This window comes from Sphaerodactylus townsendi, linkage group LG12 (assembly GCF_021028975.2).
Source record: "Sphaerodactylus townsendi isolate TG3544 linkage group LG12, MPM_Stown_v2.3, whole genome shotgun sequence".
In the NCBI taxonomy this organism is placed as follows: Eukaryota; Metazoa; Chordata; class Lepidosauria; order Squamata; family Sphaerodactylidae; genus Sphaerodactylus; species Sphaerodactylus townsendi.
In genome coordinates, this window is record NC_059436.1 from 48697100 (window position 1) to 48717783 (window position 20684).

The following is a 20684-nucleotide window of genomic DNA, read 5'->3' on the forward strand; positions in this document are numbered from 1 at the left end:
AGAAAAAGTGCAGAGAAGGGCAACGAGGATGATTGAGGGACTGGAGCACCTTCCTTATGAGGAGAGGCTGCAGCGTTTGGGACTCTTTAGTTTGGAGAGGAGCCGGCTGAGGGGGGATATGATTGAAGTCTATAAAATTATGCATGGGGTAGAAAATGTTGACAGAGAGAAATTTTTCTCTCTTTCTCACAATACTAGAACCAGGGGGCATACATTGAAAATGATGGGGGAAGAATTAGGACTAATAAAAGGAAAGACTTCTTCACGCAACGTGTGATTGGTGTTTGGAATATGCTGCCACAGGAGGTGGTGATGGCCACTAACCTGGATAGCTTTAAAAGGGGCTTGGACAGATTTATGGAGGAGAAGTCGATTTATGGCTACCAATCTTGATCCTCTTTGATCTGAGATTGCAAATGCCTTAACAGTCCAGGTGCTCGGGAGCAGCAGCAGCAGAAGGCCCTTGCTTTCCCATCCTGCATGTGAGCTCCCAAAGGCACCTGGTGGGCCACTGCGAGTAGCAGAGAGCTGGACTAGATGGACTCTGGTCTGATCCAGCTGGCTTGTTCTTATGTTCTTATGTCTGTAAGGAAGAACCTTCATATATTTTTTGTTCACAAGGTCCATTCAGAAGCACATTATTCCACAGCTGGATTCTTGGGGGATTTTTTGCTTATGTAGTCAGTATACATTTGCAGTTCTGAGTGAACCAGTCTCTTGCTACTGAGAATCAGCCAAACTACTTGAGAAAGCGGGGGGAAATACACACCTGCAGATGGGCTGTGCTGTTCTATTAAAAAAATTCAAAACCAACACAACGTGTTGCCACAGGCGGTGGCGATGGCCACTAACCTGGATAGCTTTAAAAGGGGCTTGGACAGATTTATGGAGGAGAAATCGATCTCTGGCTACCAATGTTGATCCTCCTCAATCTGAGATTGCAAATGCCTTAACAGACCAGGTGCTCGGGAGCAGCAGCAGCAGCAGCAGCAGCAGCAGCAGCAGCAGCAGCAGCAGCAGCAGGCCCTTGCTTTCACATCCTGCCTGTGAGCTCCCAAAGGCACCTGGTGGGCCATTGCGAGTAGCAGAGTGCTAGACTAGATGAACTATGGTCTGATCCAGCAGGCTCTTTCTTATGTTCTAATGCTTTGTGACAGTAAAATGTCACCAATTATTGAAGACGCTTTTGAGTTCCACTGAACGCTTTTGTCAAGCTAAATGCCAAACAAAGAAAAGGGGGAGGGCAGAGAAAACGACGCTTATCCCCATGATGAAGTGGCCTGCCTGAAAGAGCGCCTTAAAACATGGGGCAGAAAGAAGAAAGATTTGTGCTCATGTAACGCACAGGTGTCAAACTCACAGCCCTCCAGATGTTATGGACTACCGTTCCCATTATCCCCTGCCAGCAGGATGGGAACTGTAGTCCATAACATCTGGAGGGCTGCGAATTTGACACCTATGATGTAAAGTCTCCGATCCATCCCCAAGAGATTCAGGCCATTTCCGCACGAAGGTGGAAGCGGCCGGGTCAGCGTTTACGACGCCGACCCGACGACGCTGGGACCGTCCGCACGGACGGTCCTGGAAACAGCTGGGCAGCTGGCGCCGCAGAGCGCCGGCGCCCGGCCAACCCGGCATGTCCCCGGGCCTCCGGTGCGTCACCGAGGCCTGGGGACACGCCCCCCTGCTCCCGCGCTACTCGCTCCAGCGCAGGCATGGCGTCCCCAGGCCTCGCACGCCGGAGGTCTCGGGAGCTCAAGGTAAGTAGCTGGGTGGGGAGGCGCCGCGAAGCCGCTGCCGTTCGCTCAGCAGCGGCTTCAAGGCGACGCTTCTCAAAAGAAGCAAAGCCTGCCTGGGGAAACGCTGCCAAGCGACGGCTGGCGGCGCCAGGTAGCTGGCGCCGGGCAACTTGCGATGCAGCTGCACCCCCTGTGCGAATGGCGGCCTGGAGACTGCGTTTTTACCGTCTCCAGGCCGCCATTCATTGCCCGTGCGGAAACGGCCTCAGTGAACCATGGGGAAATGCAAAGAAAAACAGGCACGCTGAAAACAGAAGAAACTGTTGTAGAGAACATTTAATGATGTCCCTTTAACACTGGGGAAGGAGGCAGATGATGAATTATTTTTGAGGACCCATTTTTGATAACCAAGGTAGTCAAGTAATGAGTTTCATCACTTACGAACTTGAAAGGAAAAAGGGATCCAAGCATTTGAATGGCTTTAGCAGAACACTTTGTCAGCCTTGAAGATATATAAAGAAGTAACAGGTAATCACTGTTGCTGAAAAGTCCCAAGAAAAGAAATCCAAACAAGGTGGCTGACAGCAAGCAGTTTTTATTGAATACACGGCTGTAGGCATGGAGAGAAGACACCTGGGGTGCGGTCTCTGAAGACTGTGTCACAGCACAGCTTATTTAAGATATCTGTCCTGTACTGTCTGTCTGTCCAATCTTAATTGGCCCGGAAAGGTCACAATCTTCTATCACAATCCTAAAACCATTCCCACAGGCAAAGAATTAATTTATATCTTAATTGTCTTTAAACACTTAGGCTGCAAATGCATGTGATACAACTTCCTTAATTTCCTAAATTAAGACTTCCTCAATTTCCTAAATTCATATGTGGCTTATTATCTCAACCTTTACACTTGTTTTCTTCATGCCTTATTTCATTTTTCCGTGACCCACTTCTCCATTTCTCAGGATCTTTCCTCATATGGCCTAAACAAAGCAGTAGATCTAGCTGAATCATCTTCTAAAACTCATGCTGCAAATACATGTGATATATACGTTAAGGGTTAGGAATTAGGAAAGTCTGAACTCTGTATCTATAAGATGTATCTATATATATATACACACATATATACATATACACACATACACACATATATACACACACACACATATATATACACACACACATATACACATATATGTATGTGTATATATGTATGTATATATGTGTATATATGTGTGTATATATGTGTGTGTGTATATATGTGTATAGATATGTGTGTGTATACACACACACATCGACGCATCTTAGAGAGTTCAGACTTTCCTAATTCCTTAACATCACTATCAAATTACACTTGATCTTTTGAGCTTTAGTGCTCCGAGAGTAAAAGAGCCTGCATGGTGTTGGACGATGCTGGCAAATTCACGACAGAAGCAAGATTTGGATGTTTGCCAGACCAGGAGGTTTGAAGCATCTCAGTAAGCTAAGAGAACGCTTCCTGCCACAAGACTACAATTCAGCAGAAACGTGAAGCCAGAGACAAGACTCAAAAGCCTACTGTTATCATAGTTAAAATACTATCTGGAGCTGGATCAGGCAGAACTGAGCGAAGTTGTCGATTAGAAGCTGTCACAGTCGGACTCAACTGGAAGCAGTGAATTTTCCGGGTTGTGTGGTTGCGGTCTGGCGGATCTTGTTCGACTGGCGAAGCCTGCATTTACCTGGTATCTTCAGAGGTATATCATTGAGAAATCTGTTACACTGTGAGAATTGAATGCTTGAGTGGGCATATGCCTTTTCTATATCCCACGGTAGGGGAATCAGTCAATAAGTAAGTTTGGGCGGAATTTAAAGTTATGTAAAGAATGTGGTTGATAGTAATTGGCGGGCCGATCCCCTGACCGATAAGCCCCATCCTGGAATACAATACTATCAACCACATCTTTGCATAACAAGTTCTACCCAAACACTTACTGATTGGTTCCCCACCCTGGGACATGGACAATATATACCCCAAACATTCCCTTCTCTCTGGACACAGTGTGTAACAGACTTCCCTCTGTGATACACCTCTGAAGATGCCAGCCACAGATGCAGGTGAAACGTTAGGAACAAGATCCGCCAGACCACGGCCACACAGCCCGGAAAACCCACCAGAACCAGTTGAATCCGGCTGTGAAAGCCTTCGACAATACATTCCTTCAGTGTTCTGCCTGATCCAGCTCCAGATAGTATTTTAACTATGATAACAGCAGGCTTTTGAAGATGCAGGTGAAACGTTAGGAACAAGATCCACCAGACCACAGCCACACAGCCTGGGAAACCCACCAGAACCACTGAAGGAATGCTAGAGGCGTACATCACTAAGGGTGTTCAAAAGAAAAGTACCCTGAAGGCACTTCAATGGAAACAGGTGCCCAGAATCAGCAGGCAGTGCCGAATACGGCAAAAGCACACCAAAGAGGCTAGGTAGCAAGCTGCCACAGGAAACCCTGGGAAAGGAGGAGGTCAGACACAGCACAAGGGAAGCGACCTTGAGAAATCAAATTCAGTGATAACAGGGCGATGTTTTGGGCACCTTCAGATAATGTTGCAAAAACATGGGTTTCTGCACCCTTGGGAAACAGGGTGGGAGTTAAAAAGTATATCTGGGCATCTGTGCCCATCTCTGGTCAAGCCCGGCTGGTAGAGTGCCAGGACCTTCGAGTCATACTGAGATCCTCATAGGTAGCTAAACTGTATAATTCATGCCACTCATCTTTACATGACAACAGGGGCAGAAAGGTGCTTTCAGAGAGGCCTTAAAGGCAGGAAGCTTGCTGGGTGAGCTTCCTAACCTACCTCACAGGGTTGTTGTGAAGATAAAATGGAGCAGAAAACCCGCTGCTGAGGAGAAAGTCAGGGTACAAATTCAATAAATTTGACTCAGCTCCACCACCATATAATGATTTGCTGCCTCATCTTATTTTTTTGGATTTTCAGTTGCTGTCTGCCGAATATTCATTTCTCCACTGTGTCTGCAATTTGCTTTTGTATTTCTTCTTTCTAGTTTATCTTTGTGTTTTGAATAAAATGCTTAGTTAATTTCATTTAAGCTAGTGTTCAGTTCTGGTCGCCACATCTCAAAAAGGATATCGAAGAGATAGAAAAAGTGCAGAGAAGGGCAACGAGGATGATTGAAGGATTGGAGCACCTTCCTTATGAGGAGAGGCTGCAGCGTTTGGGACTCTTTAGTTTGGAGAAGAGACGTCTGAGGGGGGATATGATTGAAGTCTATAAAATTATGCATGGGGTAGAAAATGTTGACAGAGAGAAATTTTTCTCTCTTTCTCACAATACTAGAACCAGGGGGCATCCATTGAAAGTGCTGGGGGGAAGAATTAGGACTAATAAAAGGAAACACTTCTTCACGCAACGTGTGATTGGTGTTTGGAATATGCTGCCACAGGAGGTGGTGATGGCCACTAACCTGGATAGCTTTAAAAGGGGCTTGGATAGATTTATGGAGGAGAAGTCAATCTATGGCTACCAATCTTGATCTTCCTTGATCTGAGATTGCAAATGCCTTAGCAGACCAGGTGCTCAGGAGCAGCAGCAGCAGCAGGCCATTGCTTTCACATCCTGCACATGAGCTCCCAAAGGCACCTGGTGGGCCACTGCGAGTAGCAGAATGCTGGACTAGATGGACTCTGGTCTGATCCAGCTGGCTTGTTCTTATGTAGGTATCCTGTGTATTCCACAGCAGCTGAACATCTGCCCATTTCTTCACTAGCTAAATCAGGCGCTCCCATCACCCCTCAACATTGTAAACCCTTTCGGTTGAGCTGGTTTTTAAAAACTGGGGTTAAACCGTGCAACTTAAATGATCAACAGATTGACGCAAATCAAACTAAAATAATGGCCTGTTTTTCTGAAGTAAGGGTTTTGTTCATGAATTGCATCACACTTTGATTTACTGTTAACCAGCCTATCTCAGTTTTTATGATCTAAAAAAAGAAAAAGAAAAGGTAACAAATACACACTTCACCATTGGCTCGCCACCCAGAAGGTAAATTCCTAAACTTGACCAGTATCGCACAGGTTGATTCAAGTAATTCCTATAACAATTCCAACAGCTGGAACAACTTGAACAAGATCCAATGGCTTTACAAAAAAAGAAATTAGAGAGATGTGGAAAAACCTCTGAAGAACGCTGCTGCTCTGTCAACCATCTTGGTTTCTCTCCGGAAACTACCTATTTACTTCATTATATATTTCACAGGTGTCAAACTCGCCTCCATGCTGGCAGGGGATGATGGGAACTGTAGTCCATAACATCTGGAGGGCTGTGAGTTTGACACCTATGATTATATTTGAATGCCCCCTTTATGTGCAATCCAGGGTTAAATTCCTTCCCAGAATATTATCTTGTTTAAATTTTCATTGTGACAACGAGAAAATAATATTCCTGCTATCCGGTTCTCATGATATCATTTCTTATAGAACGTCATTGTACGCCCGGGCAGCAAAGAAAATAAGGGCCAATGTAGCTTCCATGAGGTCAGTTGTCCACTGATATGTTATTTTGACTGTTTTATTAATATTTACTGTTTTAACACTGTTTATATTATTGTGAATTTTATGTCATAATAGACATCCATGTTATACAGTGTTATGATTGTTGATATTTTGTAAAGGCCTATGGCTATATGCAAATAAATGTAGTTGACATTGCTAACCTATCCTAGGACTGGGGCACTCTAGGAATCTGAGCAAATAAAATGCCTGCTTACCCAGCCAGTAGCTTTTGTAGTCGCTGGTATCATAGAGATGGGGGGGCAACAGAATAAGTTTTCCCTCCTCTAATACCGCAGAATTATAAATACTGGGATTTTCAAACAAGCCCAACTCAATCACTTTGAGCAGGCAAGTGAACACTTCCTGTATGTCGTAGTAGTCGTCCCTGTCCACCTGCCCCAGATTCGTGGCTGTTTGGATGGCCCATCGCCGGATCTGCGGATTTCGAGAGAGACAGAAATTGTTATTGGAAAAAGTTACATGACACTCGGTATGGTGGAGCACACCGACCCTGAGTGGAAAGCAAACTTTCTCCCCTTCCCACAGCTACGTCCTCCAGCAATCATGTGCTGAGGACAGCTGTTCTGCCCCGGCTCCCAATATCCCAAAACAACAAACTGGCAAAAAAAAAAAAAAATCAAACATCGCTTTTTGTGCACCGTTGAGGAGAAGAGAACAGGGTTAGAATCCCTCCGTCTAAAAAAGTCAATTGCACTAAGTACAATCCATTGTGAACAATTCTTGCTAAGTCGAAGGATCTCTATCACAGAGTGAAGAGACTTATTTGAATGTGGTACCTTCATGGCAAGCTACCCCACAGGAACAGGAGTGGCATAGTGGTTAAGAGCAGGTGTACTCTAAAAAAAGCCTTTAAAAAGCCTTTAAAAAGCCCAAAATATTCTGAGGGACCCGTCTCATCCAGCACATTCTCTTTTTGAACTGCTACCATCTGGTAGGCGATACAGGACTATCAAATCTAGGACAAAGAGGCTTAGAGACAGCTTCTACTCTAGAGCTGTGGCTATGCTAAACTCCGCGGCTTCGTGTTGATGTGTTTGGGGCTGTGTAGGAATGGGTGGAGGAAGGGGGAAGTGAGGATGATGTACGAGTCTGAAATTGTATGAGTATGATGTATTGTATGAAATTGTATGAGTATGATGTATGAGTCTGAAATTGCGTGCATCGAGGAATGCTGCTGTAAATTTCGTTGCGCGTGCACAATGACAATAAAAATGCTTATGCTCATGCTCTAATCTGGAGGAACCAGGTTTGATTCCCCGCTCTGCTGCCTGAGCTGTGTATGACCTCTGAAGATGCCAGTCACAGATGCAGGCGAAACGTTAGGAATGAGATCTACCAGACCACGGCCACACAGCCTGGAAAACCTACAACAACCAGTTGAATCCAGCCGTGAAAGCCTTCGACAATCCTTCTGCGATGTTCAGTAGCTAAGGCTGTTGTTTACTCAGACTGGCGGTTAAGGGTTTTACGGCTTATGGTTTTAGAGATCTATTGCAGTGTTAAGTTAAGAGCGCTGGACTCTATCCTGGAGAACTGGGTTCGATTCCCTGCTCCTCCACATGAGCAGTGGTCTCTTATCTGGTGTACTGGGTTTGTTTCCCCACTTCTCCACATGAAGCCTGTTGGGTGACCTTGGGTTCGTCACAGTTCTCTCCTAGCTCTCTCAGCCCCACCTACCTCACAAGGTGCCTGTTGTGGGGAGGGGAAGGAAAGGAGTGTGTAAGATGCCTCGTGTTTCCTTACAGGAGAGAAAGGTGGGGTATGAATCCAAACTCTTCTCTACCAGACCACGGCCACACAGCCTGGAAAACCCACAACAATCACAGAAGGAAACTGATCACGAAAACAACCTTCGGCACCTCTCCTCAGCCTGACCCAGACATAAGGTGAGACCGCCAAGATTGTCTGCAGCCAAGAACGGAAAGAAGAGTCTAACATTTAATCCACACCCTTTGTACAAAAAAAGAAAAGAAGGCAGAGTAGATTAAACAGCTCACGTGCTCGTTAGGGTGAACCACAAGCAGATAAATCCCTGGATGTTTGCCAGTAACCTCATAGCTGTAGTTGATTTTCTCCACTTCGAAAAGAGCCTCAACACACAAGTCGCCTGCAATCCAAAGAGAGAGAACAAAAGTTAAAGGAGTCGAATGTTTGCTGATCGAAGGAATGTTTGCTGATCAAGAGAGAAGTATCACAATCAAATAATCGTAAAATGGGAAAAGACTCCTTGGAGCCATCTAGGCTTAGAGTATCATCCAATAGTGGGATATATTATCTACATATCTAATTCTCAACTGTGCCCCCATCTGCGAACACTTAAACCCGCAGATAAGGGGCACGCTTACCCCAAACGGGTGTTTCTTCAAATGTGGGGTACTCCCTAAGTTTGCAGAAAAATCTGAAAACGTAAAAAGGTTTAAATTCCCTCCTCCCACGCAAACAAAACAAGTGTTCTTTGTGCATGCATTGAGAATGTGCCTACCTTTAGTGGCTACCTGTGTCCCCCGCCAACCCAGTGGCTCACAGAGCACCTGTCTCCAGCACCTGCTGGCCCAGTCAGGTACGGAATACACAGCCACCAAGCCACTGTAGTGGCACAGCCAAAAGCCATGGGAAGGTCCATACACAGTGTTGGCAGAGCCAGGGGGCTGCTGGGAGGCTCATCCCAAGAGGCCCTGGCAGGCCTGGCCGTGGCGGTGACAGAGCCCTGGTGCATCTGGGCTTGAAGGAGAGCAGGCAGGGGTGGGAGATGGGATATCTCCATTCAGAGATGGAGCGAGGGGGAACTGCACCCGGGGCACACGTGCGCCCTGAGCCCCTGCCTCGCCCCTGCCCCGGAAAGCCCCCTCCTCGCCCTGCCCCAGCGCACTGCACATCCCCCTGCCCCCTTGGAGCTACGCGTCTGTCTCCATAGCTTTCATGGGACCCCACTTGTATATACCTAAAGTTGCTGATAGATTTTTGGCCAAGTTTTTTTTTCCATGGAGAAGATCCCCCCCCCCCCAAAGGCTCTTAATTCCCAATTAAAGTCATATTCCGAAACCTTGTTTCCAGCGCCATCTGACCTTACGTTACCTTTCTGCCGTACATATTCACTTGCTTCGTGTTCTGCAGCGAGTCGGATAGAGTGAAAAACCGATCCTTCTCTACTAACCTCTTTTTTTTAATATCACACAATTTACCACTTCCAGTTATGGTCGCAGGAGAGACGCCGTTGGATACTCACTGAGACGCTCGTTAAGCAGCAGGTAGGGGTACTTCAGTATTTCAAGCAAAGGGATACTGAGGTCTCTCTCCAGGTCAGAGCTGGTGTAACCGCAGCACGGTGTTTCCTTGTCTCCCTCCACAATGTATAAATCAGGGGGTTCGTTTCTCTTGCGCATGGTTTTCTCCAAGTGGTCAATAAGGCGAGTCGTTTCCAAATACCACAGGACCTGGGATTTTAACACAGGCATTATAAAGTCTGGATGAAGGCGTAGGAGGTTAAGAGCTCGTGTATCTAATCTGGAGGAACCGGGTTTGATTCCCCGCTCTGCCGCCTGATCTGTGGAGGCTTATCTGGGGAATTCAGATTAGCCTGTACACTCCCACACACGCCAGCTGGGTGACCTTGGACTGGTCACAGTTCTTCGGAGCTCTCTCAGCCCCACCTACCTCACAGGGTGTTTGTTGTGAGGGGGGAAGGGCAAGGAAATTGTAAGCCCCTTTGAGTCTCCTGCAGGAGAGAAAGGGGGGATATAAATCCAAACTCTTCTTCTTTATTGGGAAACCAAAGATCGGAACAAGCAATAGACAATTCTCAAGAATCACAAGACAAGGCTTGGGCTTAAATTCCCCCTTTTCCTCCCCCTATGCCCAAAAGGCACAAACCCCGTTCCCACAGAATCCAAAGGAGAGCATACAAGCGAAAGTACAAAGGGAGATGGCACTTCACAGCTGATAGTGGTTTGAGCTAAACCAGACCCTCAAGGACAACTGCAGAAACAGGAGAATGCTGACAGCTGGGTGAGAATAAGCATCCATCACTTTGGACTCCCCTCCCCAATGACAGGACGGGGTCATTCTGGACAATGCCACTCACACCAGGGACATACCACTTGATCAGCAGTTTCACACAGACAGACAGACAGACAGACACACACACACACACACACACACACACACACACACAGGATGATACTGTCAGTCTTGCTGGCTTGTGAATCCTTCACTCCCCCACAAACCTAAGAACTTATCCTTATGTCAGCTTTAAGATAAGATTACAGCTAACATCTCTGAAGACAGGAGATGCAAGAAACTAAGATCTCTGAAGACAGGAAACACAGGAAACGAAGCGGGGAAGTCAAGAAGTCACAGTAATACGAGGAGAGTTTGTTATTTAAGCCTAGGAGAAAAGGAAGCACTCAGGAAGACAGGAGACAGCTCGTGCAGAACCAGAACTTGATCTGTGGGGGAAGAAAAGAGAACCGGCAGATTGGCCGCTTTCTGGTGCTGACTTTAATTACAAAGGTTAAACGGCTATGTTTGAAAGGGGATGATTTGGGGGCTGTTGCATATTAAAGCGCTACTGAAGGCTTTGCCTTCTCAAAGAGCAGACCTCGTACTCAGTGATAGTGACAATGATATCCTGGAGGTCAGCCTGGATTATGGAAGCAATAACCTGATGGACCGGATGTTATCAGCTGCTTCCTTGATAACTGGGAAAGGAAAAGAGTGACAAAGAGCTCTGTGTGTGTTTTAATGCTAAAGTGTATTTTGGTATGCTCTTTCCCTTTCATCAGAGTAAGCAAGCAGTTCTAAGATGCCTTTTCTGAATCATTAGAGTCAGAGCATTTTGTCCAGTATTGTCTTCTCTGACAGGCAGCAATTATCCTTCCTTCCTTCCTTCCTTCCTTCCTTCCTTCCTTCCTTCCTTCCTTCCTTCCTTCCTTCCTTCCTTCCTTCCTTCCTTCCTTCCTTCCTTCCTTCCTTCCTTCCTTCCTTCCTTCCTTCCTTCCTTCCTTCCTTCCTTCCTTCCTTCCTTCCTTCCTTCCTTCCTTCCTTCCTTCCTTCCTTCCTTCCTTCCTTCCTTCCTTCCTTCCTTCGATGTCAGGGATCGGGCACAGGATTTTCAACAAGTAATGCATACACAATTCTACTGAGCTGTGGCCCCTTCCATCTCCGCATTCCATCTCTGTAGAGACGCAGCTACCAGCCTCTACAAAAATCAAAGACATTATGCCACTTCCGCACACGCAAACAATGTGTTTTCAAACCACTTTCACAACTGTTTGCAAGTGGATTTTGCCATTCCGCACAGCTTCAAAAAGCAGTTTGAAAGTGCATTATTCTGCATGTGCGGAATGACCCTATGTTTTCTGTATGGGAGGGACAGGAAGTAGAAAGGCAGGTGGAGAAGAGATAGTGCAGTGGCTTCCTCACAGGGACCAGAGGTCATTAACCTCCTCCTTCCATATGAACATACAGGCAGGTCCGATGCAAACAAGCCACTTAACCGTATGATATGAATACCTACAGATTATGTCTCTGGACTGGACAGGAAATGAGGTTTGAAATGAAGTTGAGGCTTCCCAGCCGCTCTGGTAATAAACTTACAGGGATAAATGTCATGATGCTAAGTAATAGCAGCAGTGGAGTAGGAGGTTAAGAGCTCGTGTATCTAATCTGGAGGAACCGGGTTTGATTCCCCGCTTGAGCTGTGGAGGCTTATCTGGGGAATTCAGATTAGCCTGTACACTCCCACACACGCCAGCTGGGTGACCTTGGACTAGTCACAGTTCTTCTTAGGGCTCTCAGCCCCACCTACCTCACAGGGTGTTTGTTGTGAGGGGGGAAGGGCAAGGAGATTGTCAGCCCCTTTGAGTCTCCTTACAGGAGAGAAAGGGGGGATATAAATCCAAACTCTTCTTCTAATAATAATAATTTTAGTGGGATCTCAACTTGTGTCAGCTACAGCAAACTATGGTTAGTATTAAGTTGAAAGTCCTATCTGCCCCAAGCTGAACACAGAAGGGGCCTATTCATTCAGACTTCCCTTCCAGGGCTCTTTCCCCCTAATTTGGACCTCTCAGGCAGGGTAAGGAGCTCTGTGCAGAAGAGACAACTATGGCACACAGGACTGTAACAGGAGCTCTCAATGTGAGATGGCCCAGAAATTCAAGGGAAGTGAACTGATGGGATGGAGGAGAGGAGATCCTTCCATCGGGACGTGAGAGTCAGAGGCCCTTTCCGCACTGGAGAAAGGGTGCCCCTGCACCGGCAGGAATTTTGCTGGTGGAGGGGTGGGGGTCGTTCGCACGGGAGCGTGCGAGCAGCCCCCGCAGAGGCCGGCATGGGAGAGGCGGTACCGCGTTGGCGGGAACGCGCTGTTTTCCAAAAACCTCCCTCCAGGAGGGAGGTTTTTGGAGGCAGCCTGATGCCGCCCTGGGGGTGGTGGAGGGGAGCCAGGTCGGCGCTGCTGTGTTTTAGCAGCGCCGCCTGTGCGAACGGCTCCCTGGGGACGGCGTTTTTGCCGTCCCCAGGGCGCCGTATATGGCCCGTGCGGAAAGGGCCAAAGTGTAAAACGATGGATGGTTCCGTAGGGAGGTTTTTTTGCTTGTTTCTTTCTGGGAAATGCCCATATTGCATTCTGCCTCTAGCTGGGTTTGTACCAGGGACGATGCTTCATTCTTCCGTGTAAAACAAAAAAGTTGAGCTAAGCCTTCCTTTGTTCTATTTGGCTTGTTTGATTTCAAGAAGCTGATTTTGTTCTGGCCGCTTTACAGCGCATGTCGCTACGCCGTCATCTGAGACTTTGAGACATAGCAAAATGCTTACTTGTCAATCAATGATGGGGGGGGGCATCTATGTTGGCCAATTCACTTTCTCTTTAGCAGATTTACATATGATATGACAGCAGCAGAAGAGTCTTCTCAAAAGCATCAGATTTAGCCTTTAAAGCCACTGGGATGCTTCCTCTGGCCCAGTTTCAGTTCTAGAGAGAGCAGCAGTGGCATAGGAGGTTAAGAGCTTGTGTATCTAATCTGGAGGAACCGGGTTTGATTCCCAGCTCTGCCGCCTGAGCTGTGGAGGCTTATCTGGGGAATTCAGATTAGCTTGTACACTCCCACACAAGCCAGCTGGGTGACCTTGGGTTAGTCACAGCTTCTTGGAGCTCTCTCAGCCCCACCTACCTTACAGGGTGTTTGTTGTGAGGGGGGAAGGGCAAGGAGATTGTAAGCCCCTTTGAGTCTCCTGCAGGAGAGAAAGGGGGGATATAAATCCAAACTCTTCTTCTCTAGATCAGGATGGAAGCTACAGATCAATTTGGGCAATGCACTGATTCCAGAGGGCCAGGTCCTGAGATTCTTCCCAATGCTACAAAAAGCAATAAAAATGGTTTATTACTGCTTGTTACCCTGCAGATGTCCAGTGCTCTCTCCCTCCTTCCCAGGACAGCCCTGACAGACCGGAAGACCAGATCTTATCTTGAGGGGACTGTGAACTGTGTCAGGCTCTCGAACGTGGAAATAACAGAGACCTTAGAAGTTCCTAAAGCAGTTTATTTCTACAACGCGTAGAGTAACAAAGAAAGCTGAATCTAAGTTCCCCCTCTTAGATTCAGCTATTATATCCTTCAATTCCCCCCCCCATTCCATTCTCACCAAATGGAGTTTACACTTATAGAGCATCACATTTGCACTTCAAGGAGCCTCGAGGGGCCTGGGAATGTTCACACACGCTTCACTTAGGCCGAGACTGTAGCCAGGGAGGGCAGAAGAGAAACCGAAAGTCTTTAGAAGAAACATTTGCAATCTCTACACAGCAAGACATTTCTAAAGCACTGTCAGGCATGTGGCCTGACATTTCTGCCTATAGACCTTCGAAGGCCGTCGGGGGTGATCGGGTAGTCCCGGTGGAACACCTTCATAAGCGCAGGGTACACAAGGAACGTTTTTGGCATCGACCCACTTTCGTTGTCCCTCGCTTGGAAATGAGTCCATCGCGATCAACATACTGAAAGCCGGACCCGGTGGCAGTAACCGAGAATTCAAGACTTCCGCACCTCATGGTGGGGCTCCCCTCGGCATCTGCATCCTTAGGACAGGCACTCGCCCGGCTGAGGTGCCAATGAGAAATCATCCGGCCAGAGCCTTTTTGAGAGGAGACTGCAATGGAAAACAGGATGCACAAACTTTAGAAGTTTTTTTTTGGCAACGTAATTCAACCCGTTACCCCGGTATTGATCACTCTGAGCACCTGGAAAGGGCCTATGTACTTCTTCCCCAGTTTCCTGCACCCTTGCAGCCCCCGCAAGTTCCGCGTAGACAAATACATCCAATCCCCCACCGTCAAAGTCACAGGCTGCCGCTTCTTGTCGGCCTGCCGCCTATACTCCCGCTTCGCCTTCTCCAAAGGCCCGGCTGCATCGGCCCCCACAGCTTGCAGAATGGATTGCACTCCATTCCCGGAGCTCTGCGGGCCTCACCACCTCCCCAAGAAGGGAAAGCTTTTGCCGACTGCCCCGGGGATCGACCTCGAAGGAGTTTTCCGATGATGCACTGCTATGCATGGCGAACGTTATAGGCGGGAATTCATAAAAGCAGCAGATCCACCCAATTGTCTTTGCTGGAAATTGATGTAACATCGCAGAGTACTGCTGCTCAAGTGTTCGCGTTCGTCGCGTTCCACCTGCTCCGTTTGTGGCGGCGCGTAAGCGCCGAGAGACAGCGAAACTCTGTGCCCAGTAGCTTCAGAAAATGCCGCCAGAACAGCGAAATGAACTTTGCCATACGCCTTGGTCTGATACCTATCTTTATCAGAGGCGTGCCAGGCAGACGTAGATATGAGTTACAAACAGCAGACCAATTTGCTGCGCTGATGGCAGCAGAGGAACAAGAACAAGAACAAAAATCGCTTCTGCTTGGAAAAAAATGATAGGTCCACAACCACCCCCAGATCACCGACTTCCCCTCTACTGGGCCGGGAGAATCGGTAAAGAAATCCATGTGAGATCACTCTTCCAGGGCGTGCCAGGCTCCGGCAAGGGCTGGAGGAGACAGTCACCTTCCCTTAAGCCCTCTTGGACGCGCCAGCGCGCCATAGTGACACCGCTTTACATAAGCCTCCACGCGCATCCCCCTCAAAGTTTTCCACCAAAAAAATTGTTCATGGGTTGAAATGCAAAGTTTTCACAAATCCATTGTGACCAGCCGCTCACTTCGGTGAAGAGCCTTTGCAGCGCCAGAAAGCGCCAGCTGCCGGAGGCACATACAGTCGCTCCCCCTTCCACCAGAAATTTACGCTTTTCCAGCAGGTCACCCCCCTTCTTCCCGGGGCGCCCGAGTGCCCTACGCCCACTATAAGAACACTTCCAGCGCAGGCGGGACGGCGGCGGGAACTGGGCGGCGTCATTTCGACTCGAAAGTGGCGACTGCCAAACCCAGCTGAGATGTCGCAGAACATCTGTCCGGACAGGGGTAGGTGCCCGGGGAAAGAGATCTGGCAGCGAAGTGCAACGCATCAACCAGGCAATTGGCCTTCCGGGAGTGAAATGCAGAGTGAACTTGAAGCGGGAGAAAAAAATTAGGCTTGAACGGTTGCTTAGCGGACAACTTCCCTCAGAGCACGCGGGCTTTTTACCGCCAGATTTGCGATGGTCGGCCCATGCTTCGAGCAGGAGGGTAGCTCTTCAGCCTCGTAGACGCCGCAGGGGCATTCAGAGAGCACGCGTTGCTATCTCCTTGCCTCTTGTCCCCAACCGGTCCAATTAGCTCAGCCCCGAGAACTTGCGGAAAGATAAGCAGGGATACAACCTCCCATCCTCCCCCTTCCTGAAGTAGCGCCGCGCCCGCCGCCTTATCCGAAGCGTCGGCGTGAAGCGACAAAGGGCTTGGGGCTGGTCTCGTGGCGTATGAAGAGGAGCTCCGGACGTTGAAGGCGCTTCGGTTGGCGTAGCGGAATGCTGCCTCGCTTGATCCGGCGACCACCGTGGCGAACCCGATGGTCTTGGCCAGCCCGCGCCCTTTCCCTTGCGCGTAACATCGGTAGAGCGGCCAGCCAGCGAAGGTCCGAATAAAGTCCCGGTAGAAGTTAAGCAGCGAAGCCCAGGAGCGACACGTAGCTGGCCTCGGTCGCGGGTTCCTGCCATTACACCACATCATTCACCTTGCGCGGGTCCATTCTCAACCCCGGCTGGAAATCCGGTGCTCCAGCGAAGTCCAGCAGCTTCTGAAAGTCACATTTAGAGAGCTTCTACCGAACAGATCATTGTCCAGGAGCAGCTGGAGCACATTTCTTCCGCCACCATTCGCGACGTGCTCCTCCTCCCACTGGGAGTAAATTAAGACATAGATCCAGATACACCACTCACCCCCCTTGAACAGAAAGTCCTGTAGCACCTCGATTTATTAAGGCACATGAAGGCGTTCCTGGCCCGCCCGCTTTAACCAGATAATTGTTAAAGCGGTAAGTAAATCCTGGCCCATTCTCGTGTTAAAAGCGTCGGTTTTGGCTGAGTCCTTAGCGACCACCCCTGTAGTAAAGGCTTGCGGGTCCACACTTAAGTGAAAGATCTTGCCCTCGCCCAGCAACTCCAGCAAGTCATAACCAAGGAGGAGGGTACGGTTACTGGGGCTACCGTTGAGTCCCCGGGCTGATCTGTGTACTGTCGCGAAGGGACCCATGCTACCGCTTTCAAACAGGATAGGTCACAGCCAAAATCCACTGGTCACCCGCTTTATAAAACTCCTCGCTTTAAGTTTTGTCCAAAAACTCCTGAAGCGCCTGGGCTTCCAATGGGCTCATGGGGTAGAGACGGCTTTTTGGTAACTTGGCCCCAGGTAGTAACTCAATCTTGCAATCAGTTTTATGGTGGGGCGGCAACTTGTCACACTCCGTCTCCTCGAATACCCTCCGGAGGTCCGGTGAAGGCCTTCTGGGGATAGCCGCAATGTCCAGTCGCGGCTCCCAGCCGTTCATTAGAGACCCGCCAGCGTCTCTTGGACCCAGCAGGCGTATGGTTGCCGCAAGGAGGGTCAACCGTCGGGTAAATGGTGTTGGAGACCAGAGGATCTCTGGATCATGGTCACGCGCAGCAGGGCACCCCCCAGCACCAGGAATATTTAGCCCACCTTAGCGATGAATGGTGCAAAACTCCTCCAATGCCCGCCGCGATTGGATCAGGATCGGCTCTTAATGGCGCGGCTGGCGCACCCCCCCAATGTGGCCCCCCATCCATCTTTTCGAACAGAATGGGGCATAGAGGGCACCCGCCCGTAGTCCCCAACTTCTGGTTTGCCTGCCAGGGCGGCATGATGGGCAGCGGGTGCAGCCTGAGTCCCACAAGGCGGCTTGTACTCGCACGCTAGACCCACACAAGTTCTGATTTGGCCACAGTCACTGGAAGAGGGAATGGGCGTTGGTTTCACCCCTCACCGTCAATTTACGCACCCTTTGGAGGGATGACCTGCTTCGGGCGCCAGGTCAGGCCAGGTCGTTGGCAATGCGTTCCTGTCGACTCCTGCGGCTGGAGTCGGGGCAGCTTTGCCTCCTCGGGGAGTCAAGACCGCCTCCGCCGTTGTCACTCTGTAAGCCTGATCCTTTCTTTGAAAGAGGGTTTCTTCCCTGGACCGGGGTTGTCTTGGTCATTCGCCATGCATCACCGATGGAGCCCCAGTGTCGGGCTGTAGGCTTGCGCCCGGCTGCTGTGCCCTCTCGCTTCTGGTGGGGAACAGTCCAGTGTCGCCGCCGCCCGGCGTGCCGGCGGCTCAGCGCTGCGCATCCGCCTTACTTTCACGGAGCTGGGAAGGTGCTCTCCAGGGGCGGGGAGGTGCTGGCGGGAGTTGTCCCACGCTGTTTCAGGATCTGCACCCTCCGTGGCGGATCTCTGCCGCCCGCCGAGTGTACCACCCGGACCAGGAAGGTTGGCTCCGCTGCGTCACCATGGCCCATTGTGCCACTGGGTGAAGCCCTCGGAAGAAATGGATCTTCACCTGCTCAGGCAGTCCTGGACTTAGCCAGCTGTCACAGACTTTCGGCGTACTCTCACTCACGGTGGGATCCTGCGGATTTTCCGTGACCGAGCCTTCTCTTCTTCCTCAAAGCAGCGGGTCCTCGAACTGTCGCCCGCCAGAATGACATATGAAGTGGGGGAAGGAGCGCGGTTGACCCGACTTCTGTAAAGTCCGCATTACCAATTGGCGCGCTCCTCCGGTAAGCCCACCTCATGTACCTGCTCGAATTTCATCCTGCGTAGTGGCAGCCGGTACTTCTCCCCATATTGCACCTCAACCTGCGAAATGCCAGCTTCTCCATAAAGTCCGTTGAAGCAGGCCTTACGCGCCGCCTCTGCGGCACCTGCGGCTGTTGCAGCCCGGGCTGCCCGGGTGGCCCGTCGTTGGGAAGCTGAAGCGCTGGCGTTCCACCTCCGGCTGGCGGCTGCAGCGGCGGCTGCAGCGGATCCTGGCGACCTAAACTCTGCTGCCTCTGTCTCGGGCAAAGGAGTTCCATATTAAGCGTGGGAAGTGGATCTCCTGGCGCATTTCATCTACGCTCGCCACCAGACGGCACCTAAGCTCAGGGCCATGCCCGGCTCGTGCGGGCGCGACCAACCGTTAAGTGTTGTTGCGCGCGGGATCCCATTCGAGGTAAATGTCCTGATCTATAGGTTGTGTAGGCCAGTAGAGCGCCGCGCGCCGCTCCAGTTGTCTTGGCCCCGGCCGCCTGCGAAAGGCCTGGCATTGGGGCGTCCACCGTCCCGTTTCTGGTGCTGCGCACCGAGGAGGATGATGTCGGTCGGGGATGAGGGCATCCTTCTCCTCATCACCTGAGTCTGGAGTCGCGGGGCTCTTAGTCGCGGGACCAGTCCTTCCCTTCATCAGGTTAAGCCCAGCGAGGACCCGGCTTGTCGTTCCATCCTTCCGGCATGGATGCGGTTACGGGCCAAATGAGGTCAGCTTAATGTCAGGCTCGGGCGTGGAAATAGAGACCTTAGAAGTTCCTAAAGCGAAGTTTATTTCTGCTTGGCGTAGGTAACAAAGCTGATCTAAGTTTGTTCCCCTCTTAGATTCAGCTATTATATCCTTCAATTCCCCCCCCCCCCATTCCATTCTCACCAAATGGGTTGCAAACAGAGCATCACATTTGCACTTCAGAGCCTCGAGGGGCCTGGGAGCGTTCACACCTTCCACTTGGGCCAGGGAGGGGGCAGGAAGTGAAAGTCTTTAGAAGAAACATTTGCAATCTCTACACAGCAAGACATCTAAGCACTGTCAGGCATGGACCTGACAAACTGTTCCCAAGCTTCTAGTGCTTTGCAGTGGGGAATGTAGAGGCCGTTTGGCTCTGGAGGAGGGGGCAGTGGGGGATATAGGCAGTGGGTTTGAGTGGGAATCTTCGGATTTCTCTGTGCTGACGTTTACCTTTCGCTGTGAAATAAAGATTTTGGAGCAAATCTACCGTTTCTGTTATTTTCAGACTCAAGGTCTGACAGCAGGAGGAGAAGGAAAAAAGGTAAGTGGTAAATGTAGGCCTAGATACTGAAGAAGATATGAGGAATCTGACAGGGAGTAAAGGTATTGCAAGATCAACTTTGTACATATATAAAATCTTTTTATAGAACCCCTTGGCCAGCAAATAAAAGAAATCACTGTGGCTCATGCAGAAATTGAAATCACAACAGGTTCTGCAATGCAGAAAGGCCTTGCTCACCAACAGGAAGAAAAAAATGGCCCCCAAAATGTGAGTCTGAGCCACAACAGAAGATAGTCATTGTAAACTGCAGTTGATGGAGTAATCTTCACTTCTGTGGTTTCTCAGGAACCACATATAGAAGGATCTTTTGCAAGACAGCAGACTTAATTGATGCAGTTGGAAGATAGCATCACCACAAGGGGATGAGAAAGAATAGAGTTGGCCATATATTACAGCGCAATGAAGCCAGGCTGAGGGACTTCACTGCCAAAGTCCTAGACCAGTGGTGGCGAACCTATGGCACGGGTGCCAGAGGTGGCACTCAGAGCCCTCTCTGCTGCCACGCGCAAACAGAGTGCCCCCCACATCTAGGCTGGCCTGGGCTGCTGGGCTCGATTATTAGCATTAAACCTAAGACCTAGTTTTGGGGAAGCAGCCCTGTTAAGCGCTGTTAAACCCCACTGATTTTCATGTGAAGAACTAAAGCATGATCCTTTACCTGGGAGTAAGCTCGGTTGCTGGCAATGGGGCTTGCTTCTGAGAAAACCCTCCTAGCATCGTGATTCACCCATTGGAAGAGTTGCAAGGTTGCTTCAAAGCAAAACCACCGACTACCACCAAGCCTACTCCTGAGTAACGCATGCCTCGGAGCCCACCGTTTTTTTCTAAACTAAAACCTCAGTATTCAGGTTAAATTG

The 20684-nt window shown here is 49.5% G+C and overlaps 1 protein-coding gene across 1 annotated transcript in view; it reads right to left on the reverse strand.

Annotated features, from left to right (window-relative positions):
* Positions 1-20684, reverse strand: part of SETX (senataxin) — an 83254-nt gene that overhangs the window by 44659 nt on the left and 17911 nt on the right. Inside the window, 3 exon segments of the mRNA XM_048512157.1 lie at positions 6510-6729; positions 8313-8422; positions 9542-9749. Of these exon segments, the coding sequence (XP_048368114.1) occupies positions 6510-6729; positions 8313-8422; positions 9542-9749 (538 nt within the window).